Source organism: Centroberyx affinis, unplaced genomic scaffold, assembly GCF_046629955.1.
Source record: "Centroberyx affinis isolate AG114_WGS23_722 - 3 ecotype Tasmania unplaced genomic scaffold, CSIRO-AGI_Caff_v1 ptg001183l_1, whole genome shotgun sequence".
Classification (NCBI taxonomy): domain Eukaryota; kingdom Metazoa; phylum Chordata; class Actinopteri; order Beryciformes; family Berycidae; genus Centroberyx; species Centroberyx affinis.
Genome location: NW_027279709.1, coordinates 214,968 through 235,670, shown reverse-complemented (window position 1 = coordinate 235,670; position 20,703 = coordinate 214,968). Strand labels below are relative to the sequence as shown.

General features: G+C 41.5%; 4 protein-coding genes across 4 annotated transcripts; all 4 read left to right on the top strand.

Annotated features, from left to right (window-relative positions):
• The first annotated feature begins 2,294 nt into the window (after nucleotides 1-2,294).
• On the top strand, nucleotides 2,295-10,083 carry scinla (scinderin like a). The gene is made up of 17 exons (XM_071524342.1): nucleotides 2,295-2,376; nucleotides 4,523-4,709; nucleotides 4,882-5,036; nucleotides 5,719-5,880; nucleotides 6,012-6,161; nucleotides 6,317-6,406; nucleotides 6,576-6,708; nucleotides 6,920-7,008; nucleotides 7,153-7,368; nucleotides 7,478-7,611; nucleotides 7,754-7,844; nucleotides 8,013-8,183; nucleotides 8,298-8,472; nucleotides 8,560-8,675; nucleotides 8,806-8,883; nucleotides 9,009-9,069; nucleotides 9,171-10,083. Exons 2-17 carry the CDS (start codon nucleotides 4,532-4,534, stop codon nucleotides 9,308-9,310), a joined length of 2,139 nt encoding a protein of 712 aa, XP_071380443.1. The 5' UTR covers nucleotides 2,295-2,376; nucleotides 4,523-4,531; the 3' UTR covers nucleotides 9,311-10,083.
• Nucleotides 10,084-10,426: 343 nt separating this feature from the next.
• On the top strand, nucleotides 10,427-13,188 carry LOC139648273 (retinol dehydrogenase 8). The gene is made up of 6 exons (XM_071524343.1): nucleotides 10,427-10,527; nucleotides 10,825-10,986; nucleotides 11,148-11,327; nucleotides 11,412-11,505; nucleotides 12,068-12,251; nucleotides 12,452-13,188. The coding sequence occupies exons 1-6, from the start codon at nucleotides 10,431-10,433 to the stop codon at nucleotides 12,749-12,751; spliced, it is 1,017 nt and encodes a 338-aa protein (XP_071380444.1). The 5' UTR covers nucleotides 10,427-10,430; the 3' UTR covers nucleotides 12,752-13,188.
• A 459-nt stretch (nucleotides 13,189-13,647) lies between these two features.
• dr1 (down-regulator of transcription 1) lies at nucleotides 13,648-16,236 on the top strand. The gene is made up of 3 exons (XM_071524330.1): nucleotides 13,648-14,507; nucleotides 14,681-14,844; nucleotides 14,995-16,236. Exons 1-3 carry the CDS (start codon nucleotides 14,288-14,290, stop codon nucleotides 15,139-15,141), a joined length of 531 nt encoding a protein of 176 aa, XP_071380431.1. The 5' UTR covers nucleotides 13,648-14,287; the 3' UTR covers nucleotides 15,142-16,236.
• Nucleotides 16,237-16,527: 291 nt separating this feature from the next.
• Nucleotides 16,528-19,949, top strand: LOC139648271 (protein wntless homolog). The gene is made up of 12 exons (XM_071524340.1): nucleotides 16,528-16,633; nucleotides 16,883-17,146; nucleotides 17,235-17,359; nucleotides 17,464-17,619; nucleotides 17,714-17,850; nucleotides 18,240-18,408; nucleotides 18,500-18,597; nucleotides 18,682-18,745; nucleotides 18,867-19,010; nucleotides 19,169-19,252; nucleotides 19,384-19,549; nucleotides 19,679-19,949. Exons 1-12 carry the CDS (start codon nucleotides 16,528-16,530, stop codon nucleotides 19,777-19,779), a joined length of 1,614 nt encoding a protein of 537 aa, XP_071380441.1. The 3' UTR covers nucleotides 19,780-19,949.
• The last annotated feature ends 754 nt before the right edge of the window (nucleotides 19,950-20,703 follow it).

The window sequence follows — 20,703 nt, the reverse complement described above, 5'->3', positions numbered from 1 at the left end:
TGGTAGCATAGTGGTATGCCTTAGAACTAGGATTGTGTGTTTTGTGTGCATAGCAGACAATGAGTCAGAATGTGCTGATGCAGCTCTTTGATAGAGGGAGTGATGGACCCAGCCCTAACCTGAGTCGACCGCCTGAGCACAGCCATCCCAGGACGGAGATTTGTGCCTTTCCTTTCTGTCCTGCTGCCACATAGGAGACAAAGTGGCCAAATCCTCCAGCTGCTGACAGGCCGCTGCCAGACAATTGCACCCACGGTCAAGCACACGCTTAACAGCCAACAGCTCAACTGCCAACGCTAGTCAAATCCAACAGCAATCACGCTTGATTTAATCTACGTAACCCCAAGACAAGTTTCTATCTTGCTCCAATATACAGAGGGGGTGGACAAAATAACGGAAACACCGAACAATATATGAATACCAAGTTCCAGAAATAAAGAGTAGTGTCACCCTTTGCATTCAGAGCAGTTTCAATCCTCCTTGTAATGCTGTCATAAAAATATGTAGTGGACCATTCTTCAAGAAGGAAAGTGTCCAGTTCTGCAGGGATGAAGGAAGTGGAAATCAACGTCGCACTCTGCGCTCCAGGACTTCCCAAAAACAGGTTAAATGATATTCAAATCTCGTGATTGGGAGGTCATGCAGGCGTTTGACTTCACCCCAGTGGTCATGGATTTGTTCAGCTGTGTGTATGGGGGCATTATCATGTTGTAACATGGGAACAACGTGTTTGCTCCATAGGTGCACCTGGCCCTGTAAAATGGCCTCATATTCCTCAACCTTTGTACGACCATGCAGGCAATCATTGGACTAAGTGACACCCACGAGATTGCTACCGATACCATTACAGATCCATCACCATAAACCTGGCAGCAGACTTTGTCAGTGGAAGGCATCCATTGGCTTTCTACAAGTCTGTCCAGATGTAGGAAACGGGTGGAGGACGATTTATCAGCCCATATTACTTTTTTCCAATGCTCAGGGGTTCGGGTTTTGTGCTCCTTACACCAGATTATGCATGTTTGTGTGTTTGCCTTAGTTTCCGAATGGCAGCCCTGCCATAAATACCAGCTTTGTGAAGCTCACAATGCACAGTTTTTGAGCACAGTTGAGTCTATAGTCACACTAGTTTTGATTCAATTCTGCAGTAATTTTAAGGCTGCAGTTTTGTGGTGTAACACTAACAGTAACAGGATATTCTGTTAAATGTCTGTCTATGGCTGTCGGTGAGCTTCAGCTTGCAACCACTGATGTTTAATGATGCAGTTTGTCCTTGTTTGGCATATGTTGTCATAGTTTTCAAGACTGTTCTCATTGTCACATCAAATAATTTTGCAGTTTTGTGACTGATGCACCTGCAGTTTGGGCACCAACTATTTGGCCTTTTTGGAACCCTGTTACTTGCCCAGTGTTTCTGTGGTGATTTGAATGTTTTTTCATTTGCCTAAATTGTACCAATTGTACAATGTTGGAAAACAATATTGATATGCTTTCAATTTATTTTCCCTTTGCAAATATCCATCTGTGATATCAAAGTTCAATTGCATAAACCGTCTTGCATTTATGAAGAAAGCTGCATGCAAAGGGTGTTAAATAATGGCTCATGATGGATTTAATGGGAATATTAAAAAGAAAGTGCTGTCTTTCGGTGTTGGTCTCCTGCCACCAGTATGCCAAGATGACATAGCAGCTTTTCTTGAATTGTAGTAAATATTCTGGTTGATGATGATGATTAATGACAGTGTAAAATCAACACACAGAGATACATTTTACGAATGGGTGCAGATCACTTTAGGCTAAGTGTGTAACCTGTAAGCAATTAAATTTAATTCCCTGCAATATTTATTTTTAAGCCAATTTGAATGGCAATTTACAATTTCTTTCATATGTTCCATCAATTTTGTGCAAAATGTACATCTTTAGACCACTGCGTCTGCAACTTTTAACACATATTTTTAGTTTGCAGGCCTACTTAGGTGCGCATAGCTCTTGTCACCACTCTGATCAAAATCAAGCAAAAGACAAAACATTCTTGATTCATACTTCATACATTACATAAACGACCTCAAGTAGGCTATTTTACATCTATAGGAGACACTGCTCCTTATAGTTTCCCTTACGAAAAACCAAAAGACCACCTTAAATGTTTCTTGATTGGATTTGTCGGTGTGGGACGGGTGTTATTCGTGTAGCTTCTTGTTGCCCGTGTCCTGGCGGGGTTAGGATGCGTCAGCGGGACACGCCTCTGTCGGCACACGGATGTTTTCCAGGCTATAAAGCTATAAAGCAGTTGCAGACAGCCTGTGCGGAAATCAGTGCAGCAACTTGTAGCTACCCTTTTCTCCACTGCCAGCATCTGTCTTCTGCCCTCACCAGGTAAAGACAAAGATCTATTATTCATTTGCATGCTACTGTAGGCTATATATTTGGAAAATAGACTAGTTCTGAGAAGTTATTTCAGCTGGTCAGTCATCATTTATTAAATTATACTGCTTAAAGTATTTTGCCCTTTTCGAGGTGTTACAGTTGGTATTCGCCTTAATTACAAACAAGTCGCTGCTAGTCTGAAATCTAGTAGGCCTAATTGTTCCTCATTGTGGGCTGATTTCGACAATATAGGGTTCATTATCACATACAGTCTGCAGTCAAAGAAAGAATGCATGAATAAACGCAACTTTTTTTTTTTTTTTCAGAGAATTGATCTAGTTTTCATTGCCGTTGCAGGCGCTTATGTTAAATGAGAAATAAATTATAGAAACAAGGATTTTCGTCTTCTTAATAGACAGGAAAAGTGCAGATAGTTGCATCTCACACAAGATCTGGATACATGTTGAATTTTCCTCTCTAACTACACCATTTTATTTTTCCTCGCATAATTGGAAAATGTAGACAGGGCAATTACAGGCTACACCGTTTATGTCCTTGTCTTTGGGGAGTGGCTCTTACTCGTGGGATCGGCTGCCTCTGTCAGAATAGCCTACCTCACATCAGCATTTTGCATTTTGATTTTGACAATAAGGGAAGAGGACTGGGCACTCCCATCAGGTGACTGGCTGAAGCTACAAAAGCTGCAAAGAAAATAAATGGATTTTGAGAGCTTTTTGAGATTTTGAGAGAGAGAGAACTCTATGGAAGCCCGTTTCGGACACCTGTTAAAAAAAAATCTGGCGCATTTTCTTTTCTTTTTTTAACATCAAGTGAGATTTTTTTCCCAATAGTATGACTTTGTATCTCATAATTATAAGATGCTAATTCATATTTATGAGATATTATCTCATAATTATGAGATGCTAAGTCATATTTATGAGATGCATGGAGGTTAACTTTAAAGTCAAGGGAATGGGATGATTGAAGTAACATCATGCAGTAATGACGAAATATAATAGGCTACAATAGCTGCTTTAATGAAGTTGTCATGCACACAAAATACTACATTTTAACACAAATGAGTGTAATCAAGCTTTTCACTCACATTTCATAGACCAACTGATGTTTGCTATAATTAAAAATCCCTGAAATCTGCCATAATTTGTTGATTCACTGAACATATCACACCCATCTTAAGCAAACAATTCCATGCACAATGCCAGTCGACATCCACTGTTTTACAGGAACCTGTTTATGTAGCCTACATAAGAAACATCTTTGGCTTTCTTACAGCATTATGTTTACCTGCAGCATATAAATCATCTGCTCTGATGGGAATCTATGGGATATTGTGAACACAAGACTTTTGAATGCTTTGTGACCTCCACCATTCATTCACCTTTAGCAGTGTGATTAACCTTTAACACCGCAGAGGCTCTCCAAGTTAAGGCCGAGTTAACAGGCGATACAGAGTGTGTATCAGTATGTTTATATTACTTTGTAGACTAGGGCTGGGCAATATATCGATATTGATATCGTGATATGAGACTAGATATCGTCTTAGATTTTGGATATCGTAATGTGATATGGCATAAGTGTTGTCTTTTCCTGGTTTTAAAGGCTGCATTACAGTAAAGTGATGTAATTTTCTGAACTTACCAGACTGTTCTAGCTGTTCTATTATTTGCCTTTACCCACTTAGTCATTATATCCACATTACTGATGATTATTTATCAAAAATCTCATTGTGTAAATATTTTGTGAAAGCACCAATAGTCATCCCTACAATATTGTCGCAATATCAGTATTGAGGTATTTGGTTAAAAATATTGTGATATTTGATTTTGTCCATATCGCCCAGCCCTACTTACAACTGAACATTTAGCCCACTTCGTAGAAAATACCGAGATATATATTGTGTATCGCCATTCAGCCTAAAAATACAGAGATATGATTTTTGGTCCATATCGCCCAGTCCTATTGTAGACCTTTTTTTTCTCAATAATGGCAGTTCTGTCCTCAGCTGAGGATGAAGAGAAAGGCTCAGTTGACCTGAAGGGTCTGGTGAGCCCCCTTCCAACGCTAGTCTATACTGTGTGTCAAGGCTAGTTTATACTGTAATTGCAGTGGCATGTGTCATTTGTTATTCATACAGGTGAGAAACATGGCTCACAAGGTGTTCCAGACAGCGGGGAAGGAGCCTGGCCTGCAGGTGTGGCGGGTGGAGAATATGGATTTAAAACCGGTTCCTAAAACACTCCATGGAAACTTCTACACCGGGGACGCTTACCTTTTGCTGTACACCACACCTTCCCCTTCTCACTGCATTCATATGTGGCTGGGTAATGGATTTAGGTTGTTCATTCACTGATGACACCTCCAAGCAAACTCTGGCTTATAATGCATGTTCCCCCATTTCATTACATGATGCATGTACACCAATCAGTGCATTTTCTCCCTCTTACATTTTTAGAGTTTTTCATTAGTGTTTAACTATTATCACTGATACCATAGGTGAGGACTGTTCCCAGGATGAGAGAGGTGCTCTTGCCATTTTTGGCACCCAGCTGGATGATTTCCTGGGCGGCGGCCCAGTACAATTCCGTGAGGTTCAAAACATGGAGTCACTTGACTTTTTGGGTTACTTCAAGTCTGGCATCAACTACAAGGTGAAACATTGTGTGTGGATGTATGTTGTTTTCATGGTGGTGTGAATTATTTCAAACATATTTGCATGTTGTGCAACAACCTTACTGTTGCTATAATTTTTTTTCTTGTTCAACATTTAGTAAGATATGAAATTATTATACTTCATGTTAATATACACACTTACACCAGGACTGGCAGTGGATTGTACAAAAAGTTACAACGTTAGCCTAACATAGACCCAGTCAGCTGGCTCCACTAATGTAAAAAAGTACAATAAACTGTAGAAAGAGATACTAACTGAAACCGATGGAAAGACATAAGTTAAACAGGTTTTGAACTGTCGTATGTTGATGTGAGAAGTAGGAATCCTTACAGTGCTATTTTGAGAACTGGAGTCTTAGTGGGTTGCTCCCTCAGGTTTTCCACGGAGGGTTTCCATGGAGAGATTGAACTGGCAAACAGGCCGAGTGAAAACACATTGCTCTCTTATGCCAAAACACCAAATGGCTGCAAATGTTGTAAGCTGAAGTAGGCCAGCAGTCGAGGCAGAGTTGGCAGAATATATCGTTTAATGAAGTGCACTTCAGCATTGTGCAACTGCAGATTTGGAGCTGAAATGTTAACTAATCTTCTCATGTCAGAGATACCATGCAGTTGTAGTTAAATGTAATCATCCTAATGCTATATTTCCTCCTGTCACAGAAAGGTGGGGTAGCGTCAGGCTTCCAGCATGTGGTGACCAACGACATGAATGTGAAACGTCTGCTGCATGTTAAGGGTCGTCGATTCATCAGGGCCAGAGAGGTGGACATGTCCTGGGACAGCTTCAACAAAGGAGACTGCTTCATCATTGAGCTGGGAATGGTGATCTGGAATAGGGGCTAGATAACAAAAATAAAAAAAGACTGAAATAATACTGCCTTCTAGTATTGCAGTACTGTTTCACTGTAACTTCACCTTCATCTCCTTTTCCTGTGCTCTCTTTCAAACCATAGGACATCTACCACTGGGCTGGCAGCGAATGCAACCGCTACGAGCGCCTGAAGACCTCTCAGATGGCCCTTAGTATTCGTGACAATGAGAGAAACGGCCGTCCTAAGGTGCACATGATTGAAGAAGATTGCGAACCTGATGCTGTCATTAAAGTGAGTTTTTGTTTTTAACACAGGAAACCCTGGGAAATGTTTGTGGGTGGTGTTGTGACAACAGAGAGAGAATATTTATCTGACTCATTTCAGGGCCAGGAAGGATGTTAGTAATCATGCAGGCTTGCCTCTAATGTGTGTGTATTTATTTATAGGTGCTTGGATCAAAGCCTAACCTCCCACCAGGAAGCTCTGATGACGAGTCCACTGATAAAAGCAACAAGAAAAAGGCATCTCTCTATGTGGTAAATATACATTGGTAGTAACACGGCATCAATTATGATCCATGGTAAACATGTTATATAAATGTACTGCATGAAAATTTTAAATGAATTCCTTTGGATATATAGTACAGTATCCCAAAGATTCAGAAGATAGATACAGATATTTTGAGTATCTCTTTATGCTTTCTAGATCTCTGATGCTGCTGGCTCCATGACAACATCTTTGGTGACTCAGAGTAACCCCTTCAAACAAGAGATGCTCTCCCCCAGCGAATGCTACATCCTGGACAATGGAGCAGACAAGAATCTCTTTGTCTGGAAAGGTACTGGAGCATGGAGTTTTCTTCTGCAGTCTCTTGTTCTTTTGGTTACACTGTTTTGTTTATTAATCATTGCTCAAGTAACTCTTAGCAACAACTTGGTAGTCAGTATTCTGAGGCTCCTTTTCCATTTGAGAAAAGAGGAATATGACTCAATCATACATTTTTCTAGACGTTGAGGTCTCTAACCACTAAACCACACCCCAAACTACAGGCCCGAGTGCAAATCCATCTGAGCGCAAAGCTGCCCTAAAGGCTGCAGAAAATTTCATCAAAGAGAAGCATTACCCCAACAGCACCCAGGTACAGTAGTGACAAAAACCTCCTAACAAAACTTTCTATAAAAAACCCTAACTCCCTGTCTCTTCTTACAATCTATAAATACATTTGTGTCTATGAATAAGCCCTGCAGCTGGGTGCCTTTTTGTCTATTACTGACATGCACAGGTCCAAATATTTCCGGCTGGAAGTGAGACCATCCTGTTCAAACAGTTCTTCTCCAACTGGAGGGACAAGGACCAGACCATGGGCCCAGGGAAGGCCTACACCATTGGTCGCATTGCCCGGGTGGAGCAGGTTCCCTTTGACGCCTCCACCCTGCACACCAATAAGACCATGGCTGCCCAGCATGGCATGGTGGATGATGGCTCCGGGAAAGTCCAGGTCTGCTCACTACAGTAGCATAAAGCACCATGTTTTAATTTCACTACTTCTATCCTGTGTGTTATTTAGCATGGAGTATTACACTTACGGCATTGATGCGTGTCTGTAGATTTGGCGTGTGGAAGGGGGTGAAAAAGTCCCTGTAGACCCATCTAACTACGGACAGTTCTATGGAGGCGACTGTTACCTGGTGCTGTACAGCTACAACACAGAAGGCAGAGAGCAGCATATCATCTACACCTGGTGAGTGTTCCCTGTTGGCCACATGAGGGAGACATTGCAGGCTTTTTAGACGTGATAGTGACTGGAGAAGCTCTTGCAATATTCCCCTCCATTTCCCCTGAGGAAGTTGACTGTATTATGTAACGGGCATTGCTGTCCTTAGGCAGGGGCTGAAGTGCTCTCAGAATGAGCTTGGCGCCTCAGCCCTCCTTACCGTCGGACTGGATGACTCCATGGGAGGATGCCCTGTTCAGGTGAGACATTTACTGCAAAAACATTATATTACACAGTTCTTGCTTCAGTGCTTTATTCCTGCCATTCAAGCATCTGGAGAACCGATTCCTATCATCCCTCTCTTAATTCATTATACATGTAGGTAAAATGCATCTTGCTGAGGTGTTTCCACTACTGTGTCTCTGCAGGTTCGTGTCACTCAGGGCCAAGAACCCCCTCATCTTGTGAGCCTGTTTAAGGGGAAGCCTATGGTCGTCCATTTGGGTGGGACATCCCGTAAAGGAGGTCAGACCCAGGCTGGCAGCACACGACTCTTCCATATCCGTCAGAGCTCCACTAAAGCCACACGGGCTGTTGAGGTCAGCCTCGTTTATTAGACTTAACATGCATAAATTGATAGCTAAAGAAGTCCTTTTTATGACTAGCAGTTCAAACCATGTCTCTATCTCTCTCTTTCTATCTCACTTATCCAGGTGGAGCCATCTGCTGCCAATTTGAACACTAATGATGTGTTTGTGGTGAAGTCACCTAATTCTCTGTTCCTGTGGAGGGGAGTGGGAGGCACTGAGGAGGAGATGGTCGCCGCTAAGTACGTCGCCAGCCTGCTTGGAGGAAATCCCACTGAGGTGGCTGAGTCCAAGGAGCCAGGTGAGTACTGCAAATATAGCATTGTTTTCTAATGAGAATGGTATAAATGAATCATGCACCCTACTGTTCTTTTTGCCTTATCCGCAGCTGGTTTCTGGTCAGCATTGGGTGGAAAGAAGGAGTATCAGACCTCCAAGAGCCTGAAGAAGATGGTACAGTCTGTACGGCTGTTTGGCTGTTCAAACAAGACCGGCAGGCTGATAGTGAGTATTTCACTTTTTATCCATTTTAATTCATTATGGGGTGGCAGTATTTCTTTCTTCTTTTCTTTTTAAAAAAATTGCTGCATGGAGCCAGCATGGAAACTATGTACTGCACAATATTTATCTTTAGGCAGATGAGGTGCCTGGGGATTTCACACAGATGGATTTGGCAACCGATGACATCATGCTTCTGGACACCGGGGATCAGGTAAACCCTTGGCCTGCCATCACTTTCGATGAAGTGGTCCAGTCTCTATGTGAATTTCACTTTTATGGTTTCCTTATCCCTAAATCCCTTGCGGTTGTTTCTTCCTCCATCCCTGCTCCCACCAGATCTTCCTTTGGGTTGGCAATGACGCCAATGAGGTGGAGAAAACTGGAGCAGATAAGATTGGTAAAATAAACTAAGCTATAATTAGGGATATATTGTATATAACCTGATTTTCACAGCCATTTTCATAATCTATGCTCATGTATCACTTCTTTTTCTTACAGCCAACGAGTATGTGGAGTCTGACCCCTCTGGTCGTCGTGGCACTCCCATTATCACCATTAAACAAGGGGCAGAGCCGCCCACCTTCACCGGCTGGTTCCAGGCCTGGGACCCCAAGATGTGGGAAAACAGACCCTTTTGAACGTTCAGTCACCTCAATCACATGCGTACCCACTCTCCCTGCCTGCTGTTTGCTTAGCTTTAGTGCATAATCCTTTAACTAGAAACACACAAAGCAGGGGCATCTGCAAGACATCTGCAAAGACACATTGCTTATCATCTGAAGTTGGACTTAGAAGCATAATCAAAGGCAATATCCTGTAACATATTGTGGGCTTGGAACTATAAGTTTCTATCTGAGTGGAGTGCAGTTCTGAAATATTGAGCGTCAAAGATTTGACAAACCATCTGGCAAAACTGTTATGTACTTTGTATCTTTTCAAATAGTGAACCCCAAAAGGTTCTATTTAAAAGATAATAAACAAATAACATCACAGAAGCATAAAGTAACATTCAAAGATCATATGTGGATTTTGATTAAAAAAAAAAAAAAAAAAGTCAGAAACTTATAATTACAAGCTCATGATATGTAAAAAAAAATATTGGACCAAATGTTTTTTATATATATATATATTTTTGGGGAAATACTGGAGAAAAAATAAGGACACAGTATATGGTAGCTAAACACTATACAATATGCCTCACAAGTGCAATGTGGCCTTATCATAACTAGAGAGTTTATTTGTTATTTCATAGGAAAGAGATTAGGCAAATTTGAATGAATCTGTTTTCGACATGAAGAATGTATGTTCTCAAGACCATTTTGCTCATTTCCAGACTCGACTGCAAAGCCACATTTACTGAGAGTTTCTCCATTTAAATGTTTTTAATAAAACATTCTGCATTTTGAAAGTCTGTCTGTCTATCTGTCTGATTGTGTTTTTAATTATTTTTATTCAGACATCAGCCTATGTTGCTGCTGTCATGTTTCTGACCATATTTTTCAAATTTCACAAATCACTGCAACAATAAACATGAGTCTCATATCATTAGCCTAAGCCCTCAGTGGGTGTCAGCAATGTGCGTAGGCCATGCTTGATGGTAATCATAGGCCCATGTGCACAAGGCTATTCTGCTGAGTTGCAGAACTGCGGATTAAGAAGAAGGGTTTTAAAAGAGCCTCCATGTCTTGTACCGCCTCCTTCTTATGTTTGCTCTCATTCCCTGCTGCGGGAGTTGTGAGACAAACACCATCAGACACAATGAGCCAGAAGGTAGTACTCATCACAGGCTGTTCCTCTGGGATCGGCCTAGCCTTGGCTGCCCGCATTGCAAAGGATGAGAAGAAGAGGTTCATGGGTAAATTAGTGACTTTTTAATAAGTCTACACTTGCCATGGCAGACGACGGTGTTTCTTTGAAATTGTTTGAGTCATTGATGTGCAAATAGACTGTAAAGAATCAAAAGAACTGAAGGAAAGTTAAATTCTTTGAGGTATACCTGATTAAACATTTATTAAATAGCGGCAACTGTAGTATCTGCATGGCACATGTATCAGACTGGTATGAAAACGGATTCGGTTTTGTTTATTGATGTCAGTATCATTAGAAGAGACCGCTACTGGTACAACTGTATTCTGTATGTTGTGCCTTGCAGTGTATGCCACCATGAGGAACCTGAGCAGAGGCGAGGCGCTGGTGGAGGCAGCAGGTCGGACACTGGGCAGGACCATGGAAATCAAACAGCTGGACGTGTGCGATGAGAACTCCATCAAAGCCTGTGTGGACAGCCTGCCTCAGCGCAGAGTGGACATTCTCAGTAAGTCACAGCCATCTGGTTCGAAAGAGAGATCCAACAGTTATTTTCACCAGTATTGTTTATGCCAATATGCATTTTCTCAGTTCATTGCAATTTGGCCTGAATAACGTTTTACCTGACCGTGATGTAACACTGGTCTCTCCTTGCTATTCCTCTCATAGTAAGTAATGCTGGGACGGGTCTGATTGGACCCATCGAGTGTCAGTCTATAGATGAGATGAAGGCTGTCATGGATACCAACTTCTTTGGACTAGTGCGGTTGCTTAAGGAAGTACTTCCCGATATGAAGAGGAGGAAGAAAGGCCACATTGTTTGCATCAGCAGTGTCATGGGCATCCAGGGTGAGGAAGGATACAGCTTTTCATGAGAACATTTAATTACGGTTACAAAACAGAGGCTTAAAAACATTTTGTTCTGTTTTGCAGGAATTTTATTCAATGACGTCTACGCAGCATCCAAGTTTGCTGTGGAAGGTTTCTGTGAAAGCTTAGCAGTACAAGCCCTGAGGTTTAATCTGAAGTAAGAGACTGTCTTCTTTCATGCTGCTTCTGGACTATATGGGGACAACATGTGCTTGTTTCATTTTGGTCTTTTGGTGAGACATAAATTGGTCTCATGAGACTGGGATCAGTAAAGGAAAGATAATGCATCCTGGAGCAATATTCCTCTCTGGGGCCAACAGAATGCAACACTTGTCCACATCACTAACATCAGCACACTCAGACTGCAATATCCCAACACTGTTTCATGCCAAGTGGGGAAAAAAGTGCCATCCTCAGTATGTCATAGCAATAACAACCACATCACACCAATGTTTCGGGCAAGTCCTAACACATTTGAGCTAGTAGAATATTATGTAAGAGAATAGCTCCACTGGGTGGTTTCATCTAAAATGTGAGCAACAGAATAGGGGCAAATATTTAAAAACAAAATGTACCATTACACTATTGAAGGTCAAGCAAAAATCTCTGTAGCATTTTGTTATGTTTCTAACCAAGACAGTATACTACTTTCTTCAGTTTCCTGGGGAGAGGGATGTGATAATACTCATGTTGTGCTTCTCCTCCTTTTGTTGCCTCAGTATCAGCCTGATCGAGCCAGGCCCGGTGATAACAGAGTTTGAGCGTAAGGTCTACGAAGAGGCCTTGAAGACCGATCTCAGCAAAGCCGACAAAGTGACCGCTGACATGTTCACTAACATCTACCTGAAGAACTACAAACAAATCTTTGAAACCCTCGGGCAGACCGCTGAGGATGTAGCAGAGGTACAGGACTGCTCACCCACAAAACATGCTGAACTCTCACTTTGTCTTTAACACAAGAAAATTGCCACCGGGACAAATTCATGTACATTTATTGCACCTGGTGAATAGCGATTCTGATTCTGAAATATGTTACTGTCATGTCTGGATTTCAGTCAAATAAGTGCAATATGGTTTGTGATTGTTTTGTTTTTTTCTCCTAGCATACTCACAAAATCATCACCATGAAGGATCCCCCATTCCGCCACCAGACCAACACGCTGTACACTCCCATGACCACCCTCAAATATGCTGACCCTGATGGTGACCTGCCCATCGAAACCTTTTACAAAATGGTGTTTGAACATGACAAGGTCTTCAATGCCAGTCTGAACTTCCTCAAAATGTTGCGCTGGAGAAGTCGCAAGAGCTTTACCTTGGACAAGGATATGGATAAGGATAAGGATAAGGATAAGGAAAAGGAAAAGGAAAAGGAAAAGGAAAATGAAAATGACAAGTCGTAGAATTCACCTAACATCTTTTCATTTTACACAGCAAACTTCCTTGATTCAGCTTGATATAGTCTCTTTGTGTTTTGTGATATAGAGTCTTCTCTGTATAGTTTGCCAATGCTTCTGCAATTTTCCATTATTTTATTTTTAGCTTTCAGAATTCTTTGATGTGAATGCTCAAGAGATGATTATTGTGAACGGATGAAAGATGAAACGTCATGAATGGATTTTCAAGGGATGACAGTAGAAGCATGCAGTCTCCTTTTTGAGGAGTCTATGAGCTCCTGCTGGAGCTTTTAAACTGTACTATATGGTATTCATCAGACCCCCTACCTCTCTTAATTCTTTAAGCCTCCAAAGCCCTACATTACACCATTATGAGCAGTAAGCAAAACTGTGAAGGGCATAGACAAAGTCGGTGCATCAGATGATGTGAGTTTATGTTAATTTGAGAAACATTTTTGAAATAAATGATGATAGTTCAGACGGGATGCACCACCTAATGGAGGGCCAATGTGTGTTTTTTTTAAGTTCTTTTCTGAAGCAGATTTTTTTAAATGTTTTTTATTAATTCTTACACAACACGTTCTTACACAACGTTCCTTGCACTGACATATTGTATTTAAGCACTGGATTATGCAATTACACATAGCCTAATCTGGGATTCAGCCTTCTGCTTAAAGTATATGGCCTCACATCACGTGGATTTTTATTTGAGACGATGTTCATCATACTGTTATTGGGTTATTGTTTTGTCTTAGATCGAATAAGTGATAGAATAAAATAGAATAGAATAGAATAGAATAGAAGACATCTTTTGTAATGCTCTAAGTGGGCAGTAGATGGCGGTACCCAACACGTAGCAGACAACACACGTCTCTAAACGAATAATATATCCGGCTCTTTGTTTGACGTTGTATCCGGACAAATTTCAGCTAATGTTGCCCAGAATAGAACGTTATAAATGAATTAGTAAGGCTATCTGACATGTTTGGCTAATCCGGTCGATATTAGAAAAAATAACCTGCCGTGCTGTGGCGACGTTATTCTGATCAGCGTCTCTGACCGTCCAAATATATGCAGAGTTGATTGTTAGCAGCCTAGCCATGTTCTCAAACGCCGCTTCCCCTCGTCTTCAGGGTTGTGGCTCGCTTGCGACAGGCACCACAGCCACTAGCTAGCTTGTTAGCTAGCTAGCCTAGCATTTTTCCAGTATTCCCTTTTCCATGTTCTCTTCTTTGTGCTTTAACGTTGCCTGGACCATTTTTGTCACATTCCGCGTAGCAACAGACAGAAGAAGCTGCTCCTCGTTTGTTTTAACAGTTAGAACTAGCTTAGTTAGCTAACTAGCCAGCCAGCTAACTTTGAAGAAACGTCTTGCTACTTAGCTAATTTAGATAGCTAATTTACTGTTGACGCTGTCTTCGTGTTGCACACATTAACTTTACAGAGAGAGCGCCCTGCCAACGCAGGCTAACTTCTTACACAAGCTCAGCCGTGAACCTGAGCTCTTATATTTCGGAGTTTGTTGTCAAATCGCATGCCACGATGGCTTCTTCTTCTGGAAACGATGACGACCTCACCATTCCCAGGGCAGCTATCAACAAGATGATAAAAGAAACCCTTCCCAATGTACGAGTTGCCAACGACGCGAGGGAGCTTGTGGTGAACTGTTGCACAGAGTTCATACACCTCATATCCTCAGAGGCCAATGAAATATGCAACAAGTCCGAAAAGAAGACCATATCTCCTGAGCATGTTATCAATGGTGAGTTCTTGTTTTCATGTTTCCCTCTGTGTTCTTCCAACTGCTGCCATCGTGTATTGATGAACACAGGTGGGGGGGGGGGGGTGTCCCTTTCCTAGTCATGCGTGTCTTGGCTGAAGTTTCACATGAGAGAGTGATAGTTTTGCTTTTGCCTCTTACTTTCTATTTTCCAGCGCTTGAGAGCCTTGGTTTTGCATCATACATCACAGAGGTGAAAGACGTCCTGCAGGAGTGTAAAACTGTAGCGCTGAAGAGGAGGAAGGCAAGCTCTCGACTAGAGAATCTGGGCATTCCAGAGGAAGAGCTCCTCAGACAGCAACAGGAACTGTTTGCCAAGGTACGATCTGAAACTAAGTATTTATGTTGTGAACATCACATAGCATCGTTCTCAAATGGTGCAGCATATGATCCTTTCCAATTCCCTAATGAGCTCTTCATTTGTCTTCTTATATTCTGTGACTCTGATGGTTTGATTGTGTTTCCACAGGCACGCCAGCAGCAGGCGGAGCTGGCCCAGCAGGAGTGGTTGCAGATGCAGCAGGCTGCCCAGCAGGCACAGATGGCAGCAGCATCTGCCAGCGCTGCCCAACAGGCTGGTTCCTCCCAGGATGAAGATGAGGAGGACGACATGTGATCCCAGGACACCATTAAACCTGTCTGAATCCCTCCCTTGGACAGTGTCGGCACAAATCGCCCAGTACTGTCAATGGCAGAGACCTGAGATGTCTTTTGACAACTGGCGTACATCAGTCCAACTTCAAAAATGCACATCGGCATGGACAGTTTCAAAGATGAGGGGGGGATTTCTAGATAGCCACATGTCCGGAAACAAGTACCTGAAAAGACAACTGTTTGGATTAAGACGCTGTTATGAAGTTTTTGATTCATCTCATCTTTCCCCTTTTTTTCCGGTTGCTTATGTTCAATTTTGTCTTGACATTGTTATGTTGTGAGTGATTTGTAGATTTAGAGATGAATTGTGGATACACTGAAGACAGATGGTGGTCAGAACATGTCAGTGATTTTGGCTAAAACGCAGCAAGTGTTCACCTCTTCAGGTATTGCCCCTTTAGCTAAATTTTGTTATCGGTTGTACTAGATAACATTTGGTGGCTTAGGAGAACGGCTCTAGAATTATTTCAGAGCAACTGATTCCTCCTTTCTTGTTGTCCTTTTTTGACAGTAATTTTTACAGAAAAGGTTTCCTTTTACCCTCCTCTTGATATATTTGTTTAACAGAGGATCATTTGAGGGTTTGTGAATATGTATTTGAATTTTTTTTGTTAAATAGAAAATGAAATGGACGTTTTGTTTTATTTTAGCTCGGTCATACAGTTTATGATGCATTTTCTTTTCGTACTTTCAACCACAGTATTGCTAATTAACTACACCTTTCAGAATCCGAATATTTTTGACTCATAGAACCAAAGATAGAGGATAGACTAACACCCCTTGAGTTTGTGATTTTCTAAGGTGTAGGTGCTATGTGATGCTTGGTTGCTGATTGCATCCAAGATAATATACACAATGTTAAGGATGAACTATCACTTTGTAAAATGCTTTGATATCCCGGCTGAATTTGTTATTTCCCCTCCTCCGGCGCAGTATCAAACATTTGCATTGTGACTGTGGTAAATCCTCAGTGTAAAGATAAGTAAACTAGTTGTGATACACATTCACTTGCCTACTACAGAGTTGTATTCTTTAAGCAATAAAGGAAACATGTTTTATAGACAAATATTTTCTCATTGTGTTCTTATGAATTATTAAACAGCACCCATAACTATTTGCTCTTTTAATAATTCTTCTAAAAGATTATGGTTAGATACACATGGTGATGAAAACACCTGACCTCCCTTCAACTGCGGGATACTATTTTTGGATGTCTGATGTTATGAAACGTCTTGTCTCGGATACCTGTCGGCAAGTAGTCCAGCTGCAGAGGAGCAGTTTGTCTGTCTGTTGGACCAGTAGCATAATCGCCTAGTCGTGTACGTCATTTTCCCAAATAGCGTTTGAGATGTCTGGAGCAATCATCGAGAACATGAGCACGAAGAAATTGGTTGTATTCGGTTTTATTATACTTACTTTCCAAGTGCTGTCAGTTTTGGTCGGAGGATTAATTGGTAAGTAATCAGATTTTCATCCTTGTTAAATTGCTCTAATTGGAAATGGTTTATTGACGCCGTCAAGACAAGCGCACTAATACGGTCCGTGCGTAAAAAGCGCACCGAAATAACTGCGCGCGTAAATCGACACATTGACTTAACTAGCATCTGAGCGAGATCATTAGAACACATCTTTATTCTACTAATACTGAATGTTACTTTATTAAAACAATACACTTCTATTCCACTATTATTTCTCTTTGTTAGCTCCCAGTCCCACCAGCGCCATTCACTACTTGGCCACCAAATGTGTCGCTCGCCACAGAGCGGGCGGCTGGCTCATGCCATGGGGATCAAACCGGTGTCAGAAGATTTACAATTTTGATGACGCTCTGGCGAAAACTCTTGATGCCAACGACATAGTTTTTGCTGTCCATGTCCCGCTGCCCAACAAGGAGATGAGCCCCTGGTTTCAGTTTATGCTGGTTGTACTACAGTTTGACATTGCCTTCAAAATGATCAATCAGATTGGTAAGAGGTGTGTCTTTGGGTGTCAGTTACACTGGTTCTTGTGGTGGATAACAAATGATAAATGTAACCATATACTCTTTCCGTGTAGAAGAAGGTGTTATCATCACTATTGATGCTGGTTTGGCATACAGAGATGACGTGTTGTCTGACTGGACCACAACATTTCACTCTGTGGAGCAACGACCACTCACGTGTATGTTTTCAATCCCCAAGGTAAACCTTTTCATCTGAATGCATAGACCAAATACATAGACCAATAATCATCAAATTTAATTTGTTTATGCCCTGTAACATGTAACAGTCCATGATTTTTGCAGACATTTGAAAATGAAGGACGCTTTTATGACTGCGACCCCATACCGTTTATAGAGCTTGGGAGTGTGGCCCACAAATATTACCTCATTAACCTGCGCCTGCCAGTAAATGATACAATGAATGTTGGCATTGGAGAAATAAAGGACATCCATGTAGTGGTGAGTTTTATAGTCTAATTTGACTGCTCATATGTGTTTTGTTTGCAGTAGAGACTGTGTCCCATACAAATATGTAATGTCTCCCTTCTCCAAGGGCATCCACCAGAACGGAGGCTTCACTAAAGTGTGGATCAGCATGAAGACTGTCTTCAGTCCCTGGATATTTGCAGCAACAGCCTGGTACTGGGGGAGAATCAGCCTCATGACGAGACCACCGGTCCTGCTGGAAAAGTAGGAGCCAATTAGGGGAGAGTGAATACATACAAGGAATGCTTTGTCTTATAGTGATACATTGCGATGTCAAAGCCTTTTTTTTTTTTTGTCTACAAAATTACATACTATTGAAAAGGTAACAGTATCAAAGGTACAGCCTCTCAGGTTAGCCTCTCAATGAGAACTTAAAGCCATAGGTGAAATCTTTGTCATATGTTAAGAGGTACACAGAGCCTCAGGGTGGCGTGTGGAAAGCAGGAGAAAGGAAAGATGCTTGATCTAAAGTGCTTGATTGGCCTGGTAGAAGCAGGTTAATAACCCGCCTGCAGCATAAAGGCATTTGTCTTTTAAGAGCAAATGCAACTCCTTCTCTGTAGAGCACTAGTTCCACTGTCTGCCTTGTGTAGGGTGATATTCGCCCTGGGTATCTCCATGACGTTCCTGAACGTGCCGGTGGAATGGCTCTCCATGGGGTTTGAGTGGACCTGGATGCTGCTGTTTGAAGATGTGCAGCAGGGCGTCTTCTACTCCACACTCTTCTGTTTCTGGATCATCTTCTGTGGTGAACACCTCATGGTTAGCATCTTGTACTTTCTGTTTTGTCCTGATGCTGCATGCCTTCACAATATCTATACCATTTATGTTCTTTCCACGATCAATCATTCAGGACCAAAGTCAGAGGAATCAGCTCTCAGCTTACTGGTGGCAGGTTGGGCTAGTGGTGTTTGGCTCGTCTCTTCTCCTCATATTTGACCTGAGTGAGAGGTAATGACTTTTGATGAAGTTTATTTGTATTTCTATGTACCACCATTGTATGTATTCATCTATGTCCTTAATTTCTTACTTAAGGGGCGGTCATTTGAGCAATCCTTTCCACAGTGTTTGGGCATCCGCTTTCAGGACAAAGGTTGCGGTATCCTTCAGATATTCATTTTGCATTGTAAAAGTCTGCTTTTGCTTTATAGGAACATGTATGTGTGTCTCTCAGGCCTCTCTCAGTGTGAGCCACGCTTTCTCCTTGACCGCCTCCACAGATTACTTTCATTATTGTGGCAGCGATTTCTGTTTGCCTGTACTTCCTTTCCCTGTGCCGTATGGTGGGTTCTGTGTTCAGGAACATTGGCGGGAAAATGCAGCAGCTGCCTGCAATGCCACAGGCTAGGAGACTGCGCTATAAGGTTTTGTTTGTTTTGGTCACTTGTGCACATATGTAGTTAAATTCTTACTGACAAATTGTTAAGATCTGAATCAAAAATGTTACTGAAAATCCTTGCATACAACTGTTTAAGCAGTATTCCTGCTGTTTCCACTCTCTTATTTGTGTTGGTTTTGGCAGGGTATAATCTTCAGGTTCAAGTTTTTGATGCTGGTAACTCTAGCATGTGCAGCCATGACTGTTGTCTTCTTCATCATAACTCAGGTGAGAATAACCGTTTATGATCAGCATGGAAGCGATAGCTGCTTGTTGACTGAACAGTAGTATATTATTATTTACTATTTCGTCATGATTAGCCTCCTAAAACCATTCCTGCTGATGTCCTGCTATTTCAGGTCAGTGAAGGACACTGGCACTGGGGAGGCTACACTCTTCAAGTGCACAGTGCCTTTCTCACTGGGATCTATGGCATGTGGAACCTGTATGTCTTCACCATCATCTTCCTCTACGCTCCCTCCCACAAGCACAACAGAAACAAGACAGGAGACAGACAGCAAACAGGTCTTTAATATTTCTACTCGATACTCAGAAATACAGTTCTGTGGGAACAAAGAAATAGATATTAACTTTGTAAACATGTTCAACTTGTTCCATCCCAGCAAATGTTTGACTCATGTTCACTATTGGTAGATGTGCTGGAGACGCCAGAAAGCCAGGAAACCCAGCTGACCTACTGTGAGCAGGGGCCAACAGAGAGTTACAGGATCACTGGGAAAGTGGCTGAGGAATAGGCAGATTCAGTTTTGGTTAGAAGACATGTTTTAATGTGTTATTTCTTTATACTATTGCTGTTTCTGGACCTGACTTGTATTTGTTTACATAGTTATGATTCCAGTGTTTTTTTTATGTACACCTACCTGACTATATGAGCGTCTGAGAATCTAAAAAGGTTCTATTATCTTGTGCTCTGTTCTTACTACTTTTATATGGACAACATAAAAACAACAGGAATCAAAAAATGTGGTCAATCCATATATATTAATTCCTTGATTGTGTGTGAAATGAGGACCCCGCATTTTAATGCACTTAACTTGTAGCCTATTAGATAGTTGTGATTCCACTGTTATTTTTGCACATCATGTGAGCCTCTGATAATGATTGTCTTATATTGTCCTTTGATTCTCTTGTGTGGATAACTGCATTAAAAACACGGTTCATCAATCATGTCTTTCACTCAAGCATCTACCTGATGTACTAAATCAACTGCTATGCTATGTGTTTTTTTTTAGCCTAATTATATTCTCTGACCCAGTTGGACACATGGCCATGTAAAGATTGTAAAAGCTATTATAGAAGTGTTTTTATTACATGTTATTATTACAACAGTTGACCACCTTTTTGGTACAGTGCCTCAATCTTGGTCTCTGCTACTATTCAACTCCCACTTTGGTCTTGTTTTTGACTTATATTTTGACTAAACCTGATCTTGATTTGTCATGGATTTGCCTGAAGTGGTCCTGACCGTAGCCCTGGTTTGGGCTGCTTTTGGCTACATTCTGATGTATCTTCAACACTGACAGAAATAGAACTCAAGGTTAGAGAAACAAGGTATTTATTTGAAGGTTGCTGGATCAAATCCCAGGTCAACACAACAACCCTTCAACCCTATAAACTGTATCTGCAGAGCAAGTTGCCCACTCCATCAGATGGCAAAC

Bases quoted from the DNA above. Each gene is read 5' to 3' on its own strand.
- dr1 (XM_071524330.1), top strand. From the start codon at position 14,288: ATGGCTTCTTCTTCTGGAAACGATGACGACCTCACCATTCCCAGGGCA. The intron at 14,508-14,680 runs GTGAGTTCTTGT...TCTATTTTCCAG, and splicing joins TCCTGAGCATGTTATCAATG to CGCTTGAGAGCCTTGGTTTT. The intron at 14,845-14,994 runs GTACGATCTGAA...GTGTTTCCACAG, and splicing joins AACAGGAACTGTTTGCCAAG to GCACGCCAGCAGCAGGCGGA.
- scinla (XM_071524342.1), top strand. From the start codon at position 4,532: ATGGCTCACAAGGTGTTCCAGACAGCGGGGAAGGAGCCTGGCCTGCAG. The intron at 5,037-5,718 runs GTGAAACATTGT...CTCCTGTCACAG, and splicing joins AGTCTGGCATCAACTACAAG to AAAGGTGGGGTAGCGTCAGG. The intron at 6,407-6,575 runs GTAAATATACAT...TATGCTTTCTAG, and splicing joins AAAAGGCATCTCTCTATGTG to ATCTCTGATGCTGCTGGCTC.
- LOC139648273 (XM_071524343.1), top strand. From the start codon at position 10,431: ATGAGCCAGAAGGTAGTACTCATCACAGGCTGTTCCTCTGGGATCGGC. The intron at 10,528-10,824 runs GTAAATTAGTGA...TGTGCCTTGCAG, and splicing joins TGAGAAGAAGAGGTTCATGG to TGTATGCCACCATGAGGAAC. The intron at 12,252-12,451 runs GTACAGGACTGC...TTTTTCTCCTAG, and splicing joins CCGCTGAGGATGTAGCAGAG to CATACTCACAAAATCATCAC.
- LOC139648271 (XM_071524340.1), top strand. From the start codon at position 16,528: ATGTCTGGAGCAATCATCGAGAACATGAGCACGAAGAAATTGGTTGTA. The intron at 17,360-17,463 runs GTAAACCTTTTC...TGATTTTTGCAG, and splicing joins GTATGTTTTCAATCCCCAAG to ACATTTGAAAATGAAGGACG. The intron at 19,550-19,678 runs GTCTTTAATATT...CACTATTGGTAG, and splicing joins AGGAGACAGACAGCAAACAG to ATGTGCTGGAGACGCCAGAA.